This window comes from Pan troglodytes, chromosome 5, assembly GCF_028858775.2.
Source record: "Pan troglodytes isolate AG18354 chromosome 5, NHGRI_mPanTro3-v2.0_pri, whole genome shotgun sequence".
NCBI classification, from domain to species: domain Eukaryota; kingdom Metazoa; phylum Chordata; class Mammalia; order Primates; family Hominidae; genus Pan; species Pan troglodytes.
In genome coordinates this window covers 173,430,175-173,447,095 of record NC_072403.2, presented here as the reverse complement: position 1 = coordinate 173,447,095, position 16,921 = coordinate 173,430,175, and the positions used below count along the sequence as shown (strand labels likewise).

General features: G+C 41.4%; 1 protein-coding gene across 6 annotated transcripts in view; it reads left to right on the top strand.

Annotated features, from left to right (window-relative positions):
* Positions 1-16,921, top strand: part of PRKN (parkin RBR E3 ubiquitin protein ligase) — a 1,411,643-nt gene that overhangs the window by 1,373,847 nt on the left and 20,875 nt on the right. For 5 of the 6 annotated variants that reach the window (XM_001153913.6, XM_054686973.2, XM_016956748.4 and 2 more), the window contains one exon: positions 7,433-10,135. The exons of the other annotated variant lie outside the window; for it this stretch is intronic. In XM_001153913.6, the coding sequence (XP_001153913.2) occupies positions 7,433-7,545 (113 nt within the window). In that variant the 3' untranslated portion in view covers positions 7,546-10,135. Of the gene's footprint in view, positions 1-7,432; positions 10,136-16,921 lie in introns of those variants that run through there. 6 annotated transcript variants of the gene reach the window in all.

Here is a 16,921-nt window from a genome sequence, read left to right as displayed (position 1 = left end):
AGGAGAATTACTTGAACCTGGGAGGCGGAATTTGCAGTGAGCTGAGATCATGCCATTGCACTCCAGCCTGAGTGACAGAGCAAGACTCTGACTCAAAAAAAAAAAAAAAAAAAAAGGAAGTGGTCAGCGAACCTGGACCTGTTGCTTTCTGTTTCTCTCCTCCGTGGTTGTTTGGTTCAGCACTTACTGTCGGCTTGTGGGGACACCTGAGACACTTCACCTTTGTGACACATAACATACAGCCCAGTCTTGTGGCCTTAAATACTATCCACGTACTGATGGCTCCCAAATCTACACCCCACCCTCATCTCGCCCCTGGGTCCGACTCCAACAGCCAGCTGCTTCCTTAGTGTCTCCACTGACTGTTCAATGGACAGCTCAAATTTCACAAAGCAGAGTGCTAGCTGCTCCTAGAAAACCTTTCCCTCTAGGGTGCACCCCACCTCAGTCAACAGCACCGCCCAGTCCCTCAAGCCGCTAAGCTAAAGCTCATCCTTCATTCCATGCTCTTCCTCACCCTGCATTCAATCCCCGGTCACCACGGCCTTCCCCGTGCTCTGATCCAGCGTCTGCCCACCTCTGACTCCACGTCCCCAGCCAGTGCCCTGCTTGCCCACCTCCTCTTCCAAGCACAGCCTCCCAAAAGGGCTCTCGCCTCCACTCTCGCGTCTTTATGATCCATCCTCTACATAGACGTGTAGACTTCTCAAAGGCCATGTCAGTCCTGCCCTTCCCCCCGGGGGTCCCCACTGACATTGCAACCACACAGTCCCGCTCTTCTCCCCAGGACGCTTCTGTGTCGTCACTGCCCATGGCTGGCTCCTTCCTGTCCTTCAGATCTTACCCCAGCTGACCTCTTCTCAGTCAGACCGCCCCTTACCACCCTGCCCAAGACCCCTGCCCTCCTGTGGGGGGGGCGCTGTCAACACCATCCCATCTCTCGAGGGGGAGGCACTGCCATTCCCTCTGCAGGGGGCCTGCCTGTGGATGGCCTTGAGCCCTCTGGGAAATCACCTCTGCCAAGAGAATTAGTTCTGGCTCCCTCCCCTTCCCCGGAAAGCTCATGTCCCATGACTACTGGTTGGTCATAATACCCAACCCACTAACGAAATTCAGGACCACCCTGAGAGCTGCCCCAGCCCCAGAGCTACTGGGCGTCAGCTCAGGCCTCTTAGGCTGTGCCCGAGCTGGGCTTCTCCTCTGCCCAGTCTGCCTTCCTCCCTTTCCATCTCAGTGTCTGCTTCCCCCTTTACCCAACGAGTCCCACCCACCAGTTTAATAATAATTTCATAGCACCACTTCCTTCCCAGATCATTGCTTAATTTGTTCATTTACATGTTCCCTGTCTGTCGCTCTTTAGAACATAAGCCGGTGACATCAGGGACCTTGACCGTCTAGGCTCCAATCCCAGAAGAGAGCCCAGACAAAAAATATTTGCTGAATTAAAAGTTAGCTTGTAGGCTGGGTGTGGTGACTCACGCCTGTAATCCCAGCACTTTGGGAGGCCGAGGCTGGCAGATCGCTTGAGTTCAAGAATTCAAGACCAGCCTGGCTAACGTGGTGAAACCCTGTCTCTAGTAAAAATACAAAAAAAAATAGCTAGGAGTGGTGGCAGGCACCTGTGATCCCAGCTACTCGGGAGGCCGAGACACAAGAATTGATTGAACCCAGGAGGTGGAGGTTGCAGTGAGCCAAGATTGCACCATTGCACTTCGGCCTGGGTGACACAGTGAGACTCCGTCTCAAAAAGAATAAATAAAACACAAACAAACAAAAACTTAGCTTGTAAAGTTTAGAGATATACACATAAACCGATCTTTTTAATAAAATAACATAGAGGAAGCAAGCTATCAGGGCACACAGACCCGGAGGAGGAGGCTTCCTGGAAGAGATGATACCAGCCAAGAATTGAAGAATGAGCAGATATGAGCAAGGCAAGGAAGAGCAGGAGGAGGCGTCCTAGGCCCCAGGACTGCATGAGCAAAGACACCGGCTGTGTGCGCGCCGGTGTGCGGAGGCAGCCCCTGCTGCTGGTGTTCCAGGCACCGCACGCAGGAGCCTCAGCTGAAGCAGTAGGTAGGATGCAGAATTGAGGTCCCTGAATGGCAGGTTTGGGGCTTGGACTTGATCCTGTGAGGCAGGCAGATATTCTAGGATGAGAAGCAGGAAAATTATTCATCGGATCTGCCCTGGACTCAGAACATGCCGGCAGCCTCCAAAGATGGAGTTGTAGGAGTCAAATGGTTCCTGACTGTAGGAAAGTTTCTCCCTGTCGGGCTATTTCTTGGAAATATTGTGATGTACTATAAATGAAAGCACTAATTTTTTACCTCCAAATTTTTAACTTACAAACAGAAAAGCTGAGACTTGAAGCTTATTAGCGATGGCCTAAACTGTTTAAAAGTGCATCACTATAACCGAAACCGACATAGCCTCTATGACCAAGGATGTTACCTGGTTGTCACCAAGGTTCGTGGCCTGTTGCATACTCAGCTGTGTTTCAGGAATGCCCTTCTTCCCTCAGAGAAGCTGAAATGGTAATGTGAGGAATTTCCATTTTAAGCACAGGCTAAACCCTGGTACTTTCTCCTATAATCCTCTCCAGTCTCCAGAAATTTCTTCACTTCCATCTCAAGCAGATGAAATTCTGGCTCCATTCCCTGACTGAGTGTGTGCTTCTCCTCAAATGTGCCTTCAGGTTGTTCAGGGACTTCCACACTCTCATTAAATCTAATGGAAGAATTGCTGGCCGGAGCCACGATGTCGACTGCCCGGCGTAGGCTGAGCTTTTCATGGTTTGAGTGTCCATCTGCAGACAGAACTCACTACAAAGGAAGCCATATTCCCTTCATGTCTATATCCACAAATCTGCGTGAAGTTTCAGCGGCTTCCTGTGTGCACTTACTTTTAAGCTGGCAACGCTTTTAGAATTGCGGCCCTCCATGCTCCTCCATGGCCTGGGTCTAGCTCTATGGCCTTGTGTATATTAAGCCCTAGGGAGAAAAGAAAGCTAATGACGTGAATATCTTCTCTTCCCATTTCCATTCTTACTGTACCAGGCCATTGTAATTCTAGCTTCTGTACCAAGATATCATTGACAATGCTAGTATCCCAGATTCATTAAATGCTTGGTATTAATTTTTGGCATTCGGTCTAAGTGTAGAACAAACAACATGCTTCTTCTATTCTCTCATTCAATAACAACAGTCAGCACAGAAGACTTCTGTGACGGAATGTGCGGGGGTTTTCCCCCACGCACCAAGCAAGCAATCAGTTCTGCAGTGGACACCGGCTGAGTGTCCTGCTCTTCAACCCTGGCGCTGTCTACCAGGAAATAGTGTCTGATCCCTCAGGCTGGGGGCTCAGTCCCACAGGACTGCCAGTCACCAGTCTCAAGTCTGGGCTTCCGGAAGTTCTGATCGACTGGCTTCAAGTTGAGATTCCCATGACTCCCTCTTTGGGTTCTGTTATTTGCTACAGTGGCTCACAGAACTCAGGGAAACACATTTACCAGTTTATTATAAAGGATATTACAAAAGATACAGATGAAGAGATGCAGAGGGCGAGGTATGGGGGAAGGGTCGCGGAGCTTCCAAGCCTTCCCTGGGTGCTCCGCCCATCAGAAACCTCCATGTGTTCAGCAACCTGGAAGCTCCCCAAACCCTGTCCTCTGGGGCCCTCTATGGAGACTTCCTGGGATAGGCACGATGGAAGCATGGACAGCCGTGTTGAAATGCGGTGGGACAGAAAGGCTTTGATCTCACGCTAAAAGATGGAGTGGGGAGACCCTGCAAGGCCTGCCGGTCTAGATTCTTCTTGGCCTCCCTGTGCAGCATTCCTTCCTCCGGGGGATGGACAGGACTCTTTCTGAAATCCGGGTCTTATAACCCACAGTCAGAACAGCTGCGGATGGTTCCAGTCCTGCCCTGGGCTGGTAAAAGGAGGGCAAGGAAAGGTCGGAGGGAGCGATTCTCTTTTCTGGGGCCTGTTTCTGAGGCCTGAATTGCCCCAACATTATGACAAAAGACTGTAACAAGAGCTATGGGAGTTATAAGCCAGGGACTGTGTATGAAAAACACATCTATCAGCCAGGCGCGGTGGCTCATGCCTGTAATCCCAGCACTTTGGGAGGCCAAGGCAGGCAGATCACGAGGTCAGGAGTTTGAGACCAGCCTGGTCAACATGGTGAAACCCCGTCTCTACTAAAAATACAAAATTTAGCCAGGCGTGGTGGCAGGTGCCTGTAATTCCAACTACTCGGGAGGCTGAGGCAGGAGAATTGCTTGAACCCGGGAGGCAGAGGTGGCAGTGAGCCCAGATCGCGCCCTGTACTCCAGCCTGGGCGACAGAGCGAGACTCCATCTCAAAAAAATAAAATAAAATAAATAAATAATAAATATATATATATATACACACACACACACACACACTCTTCATACATATTTGTGTTTATATATGCTTATATGTATTAAATATCACAATAGGAAAGTTTCTTACCCTTTCATTTAGAATTGCTTTAATAGTTCATTAAGTTTTAATGTATTGCTCAATAATTTTGATTGAATATATTTTACGATACATGATATAATAATGATATATTTATGATATGATAAAATATTTATGATATTTTAGAGAAACAAGTGGTTTTATAATGTCACACCATATAACATATTATTTACATCATAAATATACAACCATGCAATATGTGCTGAAAATGGCACAAACCTAAGTGGAAAGTATGAAGATAAAACTGTTGTAAGTTTTCTCCTTTATTTTCCACAGATCTGTAATTTATGATCTTTAAAACAAGCCAGAAAGGATTAGGAAAACAGGAGATTTTACATGTCGGCAAGTTATCTTAAAACAAATGCCTATTCCTATATATTCATAGATATTTTAAATTAGTGAAAGTTCTCATGCCAGGTTTCTAATAATAAAAGTGAGACAGCACCGAACCAATTACTTGGAAAATTTGGCAGGAAAAATCAATTAACAAGATAATTGGTAAGAGTGAGTAATGGAGCACCTTCAACGCTAGGTGGGATTCAAGCAAAGAACCTGCGTTTGCCGGGGTTTTCCAGGAAATTTGGACAGAAACAGTTCTCTGTACAGCCTCATACAAATCACTTCCTCCTCCCTTCAGGTCCCCCACAGCGACTGAAGCAGGGGTGTGTGCACTCCAGAAACTCATGGAGTCTATGTTTAACAAGTGAGGGAGGTGAATAATTCCAAAATAAGTCCCAAGATAAGGGACTTTTCCTCTTATGCTGAAAATAACCTGTTCTGTGAATGAAAGGACATTGGAATCACACAGACCTTGGTGAGATCATTGTCTTCACCATTTAAAAGTGCTTCATCTTGGGGAAATTCTATAGCAGAGTGATGCTCTTATCTCAAAGTGCTTTGGGAAGCAAATGAGATAATATACATAGAACACCTAGCATTATTGGTTACTTCCTTTCTATCCCTCTCATCTTAATTAAAATTTTGGATAGCATTAAGGAACATATTCCCTATTAAAAATACTATGCTGGCTGGGTGCGGTAGCTCACGCCTGTAATCCCAGCACTTTGGGAGGCCGACGCGGGAGGATGACTTGAGGTCAGGAGTTCGAGACCAGCCTGGCCAACATGGCGAAACCCTGTCTCTACGAAAAATTCAAAAATTAGCTGGGCATGTTGGTGTGCGCCTGTAATCCCAGCTACTCGGGAGGCTGAGGCCAGAGAATCACTTGAACCTGGGAGGTGGGGGTTGCAGTGAGCCGAGATCTCGCCACTGCACTCCAGCCTGGACGACGAGAGCAAAACTCCATCTCAAAAAAAAAAATAGAAATAATAATAATTACAATATGCTATCCCAGTTCCTGTTTTATGAATTTGGCCAAGCCAAGTAAGTAGCACTATAGAAAGAGCAAAAATAAATCAAAATATATTTAAATTATTATACATTATATTAGGTTATATCATCAAATTTTATCAATATATTTAAATAAAAATATATTTATATATATTTTAAATATAAATATATAAAAAATATTTATATATATTTTAAATATAAATATATAAAAAATATTTATATATATTTTAAATATAAATATATAAAAAATATTTATATATATTTTAAATAAAAATATATTTATATATATTTTAAATATAAATATATAAAAATATATTTATATATATTTTAAATATAAATATATAAAAATATATTTATATATATTTTAAATATAAATATATAAAAATATATTTATATATATTTTAAATATAAATATATAAAAATATATTTATATATATTTTAAATATAAATATATAAAAATATATTTATATATATTTTAAATATAAATATATAAAAATATATTTATATATATTTTAAATATAAATATATAAAAATATATTTATATATATTTTAAATATAAATATATAAAAATATATTTATATATATTTTAAATATAAATATATAAAAATATATTTATATATATTTTAAATATAAATATATAAAAATATATTTATATATATTTTAAATATAAATATATAAAAATATATTTATATATATTTTAAATATAAATATATAAAAATATATTTATATATATTTTAAATATAAATATATAAAAATATATTTATATATATTTTAAATATAAATATATAAAAATATATTTATATATATTTTAAATATAAATATATAAAAATATATTTATATATATTTTAAATATAAATATAGAAAAATATATTTATATATATTTTAAATATAAATATAGAAAAATATATTTATATATATTTTAAATATAAATATAGAAAAATATATTTATATATATTTTAAATATAAATATAGAAAAATATATTTATATATATTTTAAATATAAATATAGAAAAATATATTTATATATATTTTAAATATAAATATAGAAAAATATATTTATATATATTTTAAATATAAATAAATATATTTATATATTTTAAATATAAATATATATAAATATATTTATATATATTTTAAATATAAATATATAAAAATATATTTATATATATTTTAAATATAAATATATAAATATATTTATATTTAAATATATTCAAATATAAATATATTAATATTTGAATATATTTAAATGAGGAATTGACCCCTATCTATGAAACATGAAGTGTTTGTCTCTAAATCCCCTTTCAGGAGAATAAAGTCAGATTTACAAATAAAATTTGTTCCTGACAAAAGTGACATGCTTCAATTTCATTCATTTCTTAATGAATATCATCACTTTAGAGCTGCCCTATTGTGCTGTATGAAGTTTTTCTCCTCAGTTAGGTTTCTCTCTGCCCTTGTATTGCTTGTGATTATTCACTCAGAAAGTGACGTCTAGGCTAGCGTGCTGGTTTGGGAATGCGTGTTTTCCAGGTATTTGCTGCAAACCTACCACACCTTTGTTTTCTGCCCCCAACAGGAGGCTGCATGCACATGAAGTGTCCACAGCCCCAGTGCAGGCTCGAGTGGTGCTGGAACTGTGGCTGCGAGTGGAACCGCGTCTGCATGGGGGACCACTGGTTCGACGTGTAGCCAGGGCAGCCGGGCGCCCTATCACCACATCCTGGGGGAGCATACCCAGTGTCCTACCTTCATTTTCTAATTATCTTTTCAAACACACACACACACACACACACACACACACACTCTTCAAGTTTTTTTCAAAGTCCAACTACAGCCAAATTGCAGAAGAAACTCCTGGATCCCTTTCACTATGTCCATGAAAAACAGCAGAGTAAAATTACAGAAGAAGCTCCTGAATCCCTTTCAGTTTGTCCACACAAGACAGCAGAGCCATCTGCGACACCACCAACAGGCGTTCTCAGCCTCCGGATGAGACAAATACCAGAGCACAGATTCAAGTGCAATCCATGTATCTGTATGGGTCATTCTCACCTGAATTCGAGTCAGGCAGAATCAGTAGCTGGAGAGAGAGTTCTCACATTTAATATCCTGCCTTTTACCTTCAGTAAACACCATGAAGATGCCATTGACAAGGTGTTTCTCTGTAAAATGAACTGCAGTGGGTTCTCCAAACTAGATTCATGGCTTTAACAGTAATGTTCTTATTTAAATTTTCAGAAAGCATCTATTCCCAAAGAACCCCAGGCAATAGTCAAAAACATTTGTTTATCCTTAAGAATTCCATCTATATAAATCGCATTAATGAAATACCAACTATGCGTAAATCAACTTGTCACTAAGTGAGAAATTATGAAAGTTAATTTGAATGTTGAATGTTTGAATTACAGGGAAGAAATCAAGTTAATGTACTTTCATTCCCTTTCATGATTTGCAACTTTAGAAAGAAATTGTTTTTCTGAAAGTATCACCAAAAAATCTATAGTTTGATTTTGAGTATTCATTTTGCAACTTGGAGATTTTGCTAATACATTTGGCTCCACTGTAAATTTAATAGATAAAGTGCCTATAAAGGAGACATGTTTAGAAATGATTTCAAAATGATATTCAATCTTAACAAAAGTGAACGTTATTAAATCAGAATCTTTAAAGAGGAGCCTTTCCAGAACTACCAAAATGAAGACATGCCCGACTCTCTCCATCAGAAGGGTTTATACCCCTTTGGCACACCCTCTCTGTCCAATCTGCAAGTCCCAGGGAGCTCTGCATACCAGGGGTTCCCCAGGAGAGACCTTCTCTTAGGACAGTAAACTCACTAGAATATTCCTTATGTTGACATGGATTGGATTTCAGTTCAATCAAACTTTCAGCTTTTTTTTCAGCCATTCACAACACAATCAAAAGATTAACAACACTGCATGCGGCAAACTGCATGCTCTTACGCACACTACGCAGAAGAGAAAGTACAGCCACTATCTTTTGTTCTACCTGTATTGTCTGACTTCTCAGGAAGATCGTGAGCATAACTGAGGGCATGAGTCTCACTAGCACATGGAGGCCCTTTTGGATTTAGAGACTGTAAATTATGAAATCGGCAACAGGCCTTCTCTTTTTAGATGTAGCACTGAAATCCTTGCTGGAGGGAAGAGAGGGGATGAACTCAAGTTTTCCACATCCCGGGACACCTGTCCCTCTTTTCCTAACTGCCTAAGATAACCCATTTCTTCCAACCATCTGAGGACAGTCCCGTCGTCTCAGAGGCCCTGCACCGGGGAGAGACTGGGCTCTGCAGCAGCCACATCAGCATTCACAGCTTCATGTGGCTTCACTGTCTGAAAATCTACCGACTCCAACATGGCCCCACGGTGACAACAGACCTGTGACAGGAAGCCCAAAGCTCACATAGAAGTGGTGGACAGATCAAAGTCTCTATAGTAAGGGAAAAAAAGAGAGGTGGCAGGCATGAGCCCCCTGCACCCAGTGGCTTGTGTCCATACTGAGTCCAGACCCTGATCAAGGCCTGACTTAGTGTCACTGGCAATCCCACTAAATTACACTTCCTTACACTGGCCCGATGCGACAAATCAGGTGGCTCCCTTCTGTCACGTGGAGCACACAGTGTTTTCCATCATCCATAGCTTTCTTCCTGATGGTGTTTGCATTATTGTGCCTTCCCAATCTGCATGCTGCATTGGGCTTGCGGTGCCTGAACAAGGTTTGCTCCCATGAGCTCAGGCACCCTAGGATCCCCTGTTAGACCATTAGGCTGTCCAGCATGGTCTCCTTTCCCTTCTTGGTGGTGGTCTTTTCCCTTTCCAGAATAGAACAGTGATTCTTAAAATAAGTTAGAGCAGGCTGGGCGCGGTGGCTCATGCCTGTAATCCCAGCACTTTGGGAGGCCGAGGTGGGTGGATCACGAGGTCAGGAGTTCAAGACCAGCCTGGCCAAGATGATGAAACCCCATCTCTATTAAAAATACAAAAATTAGCTGGGCGTGGTGGCAGGCACCTGTAATCCCAGCTTCTTGGGAGGCTGAGGCAGGAGAATCACTTGAACCCGGGGGGCAGAGGTTGCAGTGAGCCGAGATCACGCCACTGAACTCCAGCCTGGGCAACAGAGTGAGACTCTGTCTCAAAAAAAAAAAAAAAAAAAGCAAGATCATCCACTACACATGAACATGAATCACAGTATTATTTGCACAGGAAGGGTGTAACAAAATATGAATGTATCAAAAAATAGAAATAAAGTCTTTGCAGAAAAAGTCTGTTTTTCTCTGAAGTGTGTTGAGATTATCTGACAACTCTAAGATTGTACTTAAATTGTCAATAAAAGCATCAAAAGAGCTTCTGAGTCTGTCTTTGAAGATACATTTTCAATCAATGTGAAGGGTGACGGAGGGAATCACAGGCTGTATTACTCCATGGGCCTCACTTGTGGCCTGGAGGAATTACCTGGTGATGAAATAGCCATTCTCATATCAACTCCAAGCTCCAGATTACCCCTGGCTGTTTCTCTTTGTTAAATAAGAGTAGTTTTTTAAGGCTATCAAAATTTGAAAGGGTTCCAAAAAGCAAACCCTCATTCATAAAAATCTAAAAGTTACTTTCCTGCCTTACTAGCAAACTTTTCTAATAAAAGTGTTTAAAAGGGAAGTTTGCATTGGAAAAGACTATCTATAAGGATTTTTTCTCATGTCATTCTAGAAAATTTCAGTGACTTTGCATTGCTGTCAGTGTGGGTGTGTTGACGCTGCATTTTCAAAGAACTGCTTTAGTGGCCACGCATTGTTTATTTCACAATGAGCCCACGGTGGAGGGATCTGGAATGGAACATTCCGAGATAGGGCCTGCACAACATTAGGCAAAGAAGTACACACTGAGGTCCTCTGGGTGCCAGTAGCCACAGGAAACACTCCGAGGATATGCAAAGGTCATGGGAATGGTGGCCCAGGTGATGATAGAGCAAAAGGGGGCAGAGAAAGTGGGTGAGCTCTGGGTGCCAGGGTGGGAACCCCACCTCCAAAACTCACCTGTGTAAGAACTTCGGGGACAATAATAGCATGCACCATGTTAGGTTGTTGTCACGACTAATTAATTTGCCTAAAGCACTTGGAACAGTGTGTAGGATAAACGAAGCACTGTGTAATTGTTCGCTATTGTTAAAAAATGAACCAGTCATTGGAAACTACAGAATAAAATAACAGAAAACACAAAACTAATGCAAAGTGATGACAAGTGCCAGGAATATCTATTTGAGCACACAATTGTAGATTTAGGGATTCGTGTTAGAGGCGGGTGACTCATGTTGCCTATACGTATATTGCATTATCTTCTAGACAGCCCCAGAAGTGTTCCTATAAAGGTAAGTTGCTATGCTAGCTGTGTGTGTGTGTGTATGTGTTTGTGTGTATGTATGTGTGTGTGTGTGCGCGCGCACGCTATATGTGCAGATGATGTCCAGGGTGTGAATTCGGGTTAATATTGTGAGTGGAAATGAATAAGCACAAATGCGAAATGCTTATGCAGAAGACAGCATTAGACATGGGGTAAAGCCGGCAATCCCTGTTTGGGTAGTGGACGTGCCTCATCTCCATCTGCCCTTACTAGAACATTTCTGATAGTGTGGAGAATATTGATGTTCAGTTTTTTTTAAGAAAATCCTATTTCAAAACAGCATTGAGCCTCTTTTCAATCCACTGTGAATAAACTGTCTCACACAAAATAAGAAATGTTGCTGTGGTTTAAATAACCATGCCAAAAAAAAAAAAAAAAAGCAGGGAGTATTGTCCCGGAAGACCTGCTTGACCATACAGATGGGTGGCACTGGCTTGAGGGACCCACCATGCTCGCTGATCTCATCCTCAGCTGCATAGGCTGAGAGGACCAATTTTGTCACTATATCAAGAGGTGACTGGGCCCCAAAAGACTAACGCTAACCTAACTCTTAAGAGAACGGGGTATAAAAGCTAAAATGTCAGTTTACAGTTTATATGTACTATGAGAAGCTTCCCTCCTGATGCTTCATACGTGCTTTTCCATCTGCCTGGAGTCATTCTTTAAAACCCTTGCCTTCTCCTTTTGACGGGCCAACCTGTGGGTTTCAGGTTGATGAATGTGTCCCGCAAATCTTTGCTAAACTCCTGGTCTACATTAACGCTCTTGGTGCGCACTTACTTCCCCAATCGTAGCATTGAACGTGTAACACTTATTTACTTACCTGTGCTCCCCTAGGGACAGAGAAGAAGAGAGCTGTGTACTCACTGTTGTATACTTAGCACCATGCCTAGCATAGACCACACTCTGTCACTATGAAACTGCATTTTTAAATTCTGAGCAGTTCTATGTGGAAAATAAAATTATAGTGGAAAGCTTTCTTGTTGAGCCTAGACTCAGAGCTAAATGACGTTAACTGTATCATGTTATTGAATAGTGTCACCTGCCCAGATGAACCAATTTCCATAACAGGCTGGGCGCAGCGGCTCATGCCTGTAATCCCAGCACTTTGGGAGGCCAAGGCAGGCGGATCACCTGAGGTCAGGAGTTTAAGACCAGTCTGACCAACATGGCAAAACCCCATCTCTACTAAAAATCCAAAAATTAGCTGGGTGTGGTGGTGCCCGCCTATAACCCCAGCTACTCGGGAGTCTGAGGCAGGTGGGAGAATCTCTTGAACCCCGGAGGTGGAGGTTGCAGTGAGCCGAGATCATGCCACTGCACTCCAGCCTGGGCAACAAAGTGAGATTCCATCTCAAAAAAAAAAAAAAAAAAAAAAAAATTCCATTACAAAGATAAGTCTAGCACAGACTGGAAACCTTTGCTCTCAGACCAGGGTAATCTTATCTCAAAGAGTCCCTGAGATACCTGGTCAAAGGGATCTGCCATGGAGCTCCTCCCCCAGCTCCCCAGTGCCTCAGGTCATCTCAGCTGAACGCTGGGTGTTCCTGAAAGCTCCCATTGCATGTGCAGAATGAAACTCTAGTGTGTTTCTGTGGACAGTTTGTTTCATCCACAATTCTTGGATTTTTAATTTCAAACTCGAAGAGTGTCTTTTTTGAGAGATGCTGTTTAGCATCAAATCAGCACTCAGCATTTCTCCCTGTAAGGTTTTCTTTATATTTTTTGTTTTGTTTTGTTTTGTTTTTTGTTTTTTTAAAGACAGAGTCTTTGTCACCCAGGCTGGAGCACAGTGGCACGATCTCTGCTCACTGCAACTTCCACCTCCTGGGTTCACGTGATTCTCCTGTCTCAGCCTCCCAGGTAGCTGGGACTACAGGCGTGCAGCACCACGGCCAGCTAATTTTTGTATTTTTAGTAGAGATGGTGTTTCACAATGTTGGCCAAGATGGTCTCGATTTTTACCTCGTGATCCACCCACCTCAGCCTCCCAAAGTGCTGGGATTACAAGCATGAGCCACCGCACCCGGCCTATATTTTTTTTCATTACAAAATTATTATTACATGGTTACATGTCCATTATAGAAAGTAAAAAAGGCAAAAAAGAAAACATAAAAACTACCATCTAGAAATAATTTTGCATCTTATTTCCACTTAAAAATATATGATGAGCATCTTTCCATGTCAATAGATTTCTAAAGTGACATTTTTTTCAGAAATTCATTATGACCTACTGTATGCTAATTAATTTAATAAGTGTCTCTTTTACATTTCCATATCTAATTTAAAAGTCCAGGCCATGCACAGTGGCTCGCGCCTATAATCCCAACACTTTAAGAGGCTGAGGTGAGTGGATCACTTGAGATCAGGAGTTTGAGACCAGCCTGGGCAACGTGGTAAAACCCTGTCTCTACAAAAAATAAAAAATTAGCTGGGTGTGGTGGTGGGCGCCTATAATCCCAGCTACTTGGGATGCTGAGGCAGGAGAATTGCTTGAACCCGGTAAGTGGAGGTTGCAGTGAGCCAAGATTGCGCCACTGGACTTCAGCCTGGGCAACAGAGCAAGGTTCTATTTCAAAAAAATAATAATAAAATAAAACCTGGACAGTTAGGGGCAAAGGGGAGTGGGTTGGTCACCCTGCCTGTGAGTAGCAGGTCCCAAGCAGCAACGTGCACTCACAGGCCCCCTTGTAGGCTCAGCACCCTTTGGTTTAAGTTGCTTACTTAACAAGCTCCTACTCATCTCTGAAATTTACCCCCATCCTCCCTCAAGCCAAACGAATCAAGAGGCTGACACTTCCAATACTGATGCCTCCCAAAGAAGTTTATCCCACTAAAAACAGGATCAACTGAAGCCTGGCAAGGCTTCATACTCCCAAAGGACCTGCCACGTGGTATTTGAGAATCTCTCAATTCTGAAACAGCTCTCTTTTAGCACCTGGCTTTTTCTTCAGGACCATTTTTCACAAAGGCATTTAGATTTCATGATTTCACTGGAGTTCCATGTAGCCATCACTGAATCTCCATTTTCTCCAGCTGATTTTCCTGGAATGAGCTCCCCGTGGGTCTCTAGGTTTGGCATGCTCTTCCCACACATCGGTCTGCTTCTTCCCTTCCTGAAGGCCTATCAGGTCAACCCATCACATCCATAGTGCTCACCTGGTCTCCCCAGCTAGAGTGCTAACTCCATGAGGGCAGTTCCTTGCTGTGTTTATTGATTTCATGGATAAGTAGAGACCAGTCATCAACAGTCATCAGCTAAGGGGCTCATCCACCCCCTTCATTGCCCACTCACCTTGGATCTGTGCAAAACAATTGGAAACTGGGATTGTAGAACCACACATGCCAAGTGCCACCAATGAAACTATCATTTAGAAAAACTGCCATCGTTCCTTTTAATTTGGGTGTAATTGAAAAGTCATTATCATTTGCTTTGCTTTTCTTGCCTTTCCTGCTTATTTATTGTTCTAGGTGAAGTTTTTTAGTCACCAAGCTTTTTCATTCATTTTATCATCTTGGTAGCCCAAACAATGTTAGTTAAAATGGGTCTCCTAGTTGGTTTAGCAAATACTAGATACCTCTCTTTGAAGAATGGGATGCAGCACCTCCCACCAGTTTTTTTTTTTTTTCTCTCTGAAAGTAGTTGACAACCCCTAGGGCAGCATAATTTCAACAATAGCAAAAACATAAATGCAAAACCACTCAGTTTCGAGTGTTTGCAAGAACTCTAAGCACCAGGAATAAGGCACAAGATGGGAATCAGAGACACCACAGTAGAATTCAGAGACACACACAGCAATCACATCCTTGTAAGTAAGTAACTCTGAACATAGCTCATTTCTACTGTGGGTCACCAAACACCAAGAAGCACTTGGAAGCATGCCTGGCAGTTGATAACTGGTAGTGACCTATCAACAGCAACATCCATTTATGTCAGAGGACGCTGGCCTCCTCATTCAACCCCTTAGGAGAATCATGATTGCTTAGCAGGTTCATGTGAAAGAGTGAGTTACAAGGTGACAGCAACTAGGTCCTATGGTTCCCAGACCTGCTTCGTAGATACGGCAAAACTTTTATTTGAATTGGCTCACCCATGCATGTTTATTCCTGTCCCTGATGGTGACACTGATAGGGAAAAAAGTATTCCAGAAATGACAGTTGCAAAGTTCGCCATGCCATGGTCATGCAAGGGAACGATGCTGGTCTGAAAATTCTTTAGTAATAACATTATGAAATCAGAGAATCCCAGAACTCAAGTGTGTTCATGAAGACTAGAAAGCATAGTCCATTCCAGGGGCCAGCAAATGTTCCTGTACAAACCAGATAGTAGATAATTTAGGCTTTGCAGGCCATAAGTCTCCATTTATGTAATGAAAGGACGTGACCAAGGAGCAAGAGAGGATTCTGGGATATGTCTTAAGTTCTTCTTGGATGGCTGTGGGCCTGGAGTCCCATGAGCCAGGCTGCAGAGCACAGGAGCAGAGCCAGAGCCAAGTTTGCCTATGAGACTCGGGGGTGGCAGGAAAAAGGTGGCTCTATTTACACCTGCTGAAATCTCACGGTCTGTGAGACCTCCAACGGTCAGGTTCAGTAAACACTTGAATCTTAGGAGAGAAGTCCTAGAAATACTTTTTTTGTAGCTCTTTGTGTTACCAATGAATCATTTTTAATAAATAGACCCTTCAAAATAATAATTTTAGATGATAGCTTAAAATTGTAAAGAAATGACTCAAGAGAATTTGTTATGTTAACCTACTTGTACAAGATTAGAAGTACATCTCTAATTGCTTGTTATTTTAGAATAAATATTTTCCTTCCAAATTAATAATCTGATGAGAGATGAACATATAATTTCAGTGATAAGAATAGAAGCCATGGCTTAAGGTGAACATGGATTCCCAGGGCATGAACCCAAAGAAATAATTAAATAACAGCAAACAAACCAACCCTGGAGGAATTACATTTACAGTACATAAGGGAAAAAAAAATTAGGAGGCTGGGGAAGAGAGGTTGGAAGAGGTTTTATAGAGCAGAGTTGATCCAGATTGTCTAAAATTTAAACCTGTGGCTAAAAGAATATAGAGTCTTGACCCCTTTGTTGTTATTTTAATTACGTAACATTAGAGGCAACTTTTGCGAACTAATCTGAAGAAATACTTACATAATTTTAGTAGTCCAGTCCATTTCATTTGTTTTCTTTTTCTTCTAATTTCCTATGAAACAAAATTTATATATATATTTTTTCTTTTGGAAGTCTCTCTCTGTTGCCCAGGTTGGAGTGCAGTGGCACAATCTCAGCTCACTGCAACCTCCGCCTCCTGGGTTCAAGCAATTCTCCTGTCTCAGCCTCCCGAATAGCTGGGATTACAGGTGCCCACCACCACACCCAGCTAATTTTTGTATTTTTAGTAGAGGCAGGGTTTCATCATGTTGGCCAGGCTGGTCTCGAACTCCTGACCTTGTGATCCACCTGCCTCGGCCTCCCAAAGTGCTGAGATTACAGGTGTGAGCCACTGTACCCAGCCAAAAATTATTATTTAACATGAAAAAAAGAGCACCGTATAGTATGATCGCCTTTTTATAAAATAAAATCATTGTCTTTTGGGTTTCTAGCCACCATCCATCTATTCTTCCATCTGTATGCTTGGCCAACA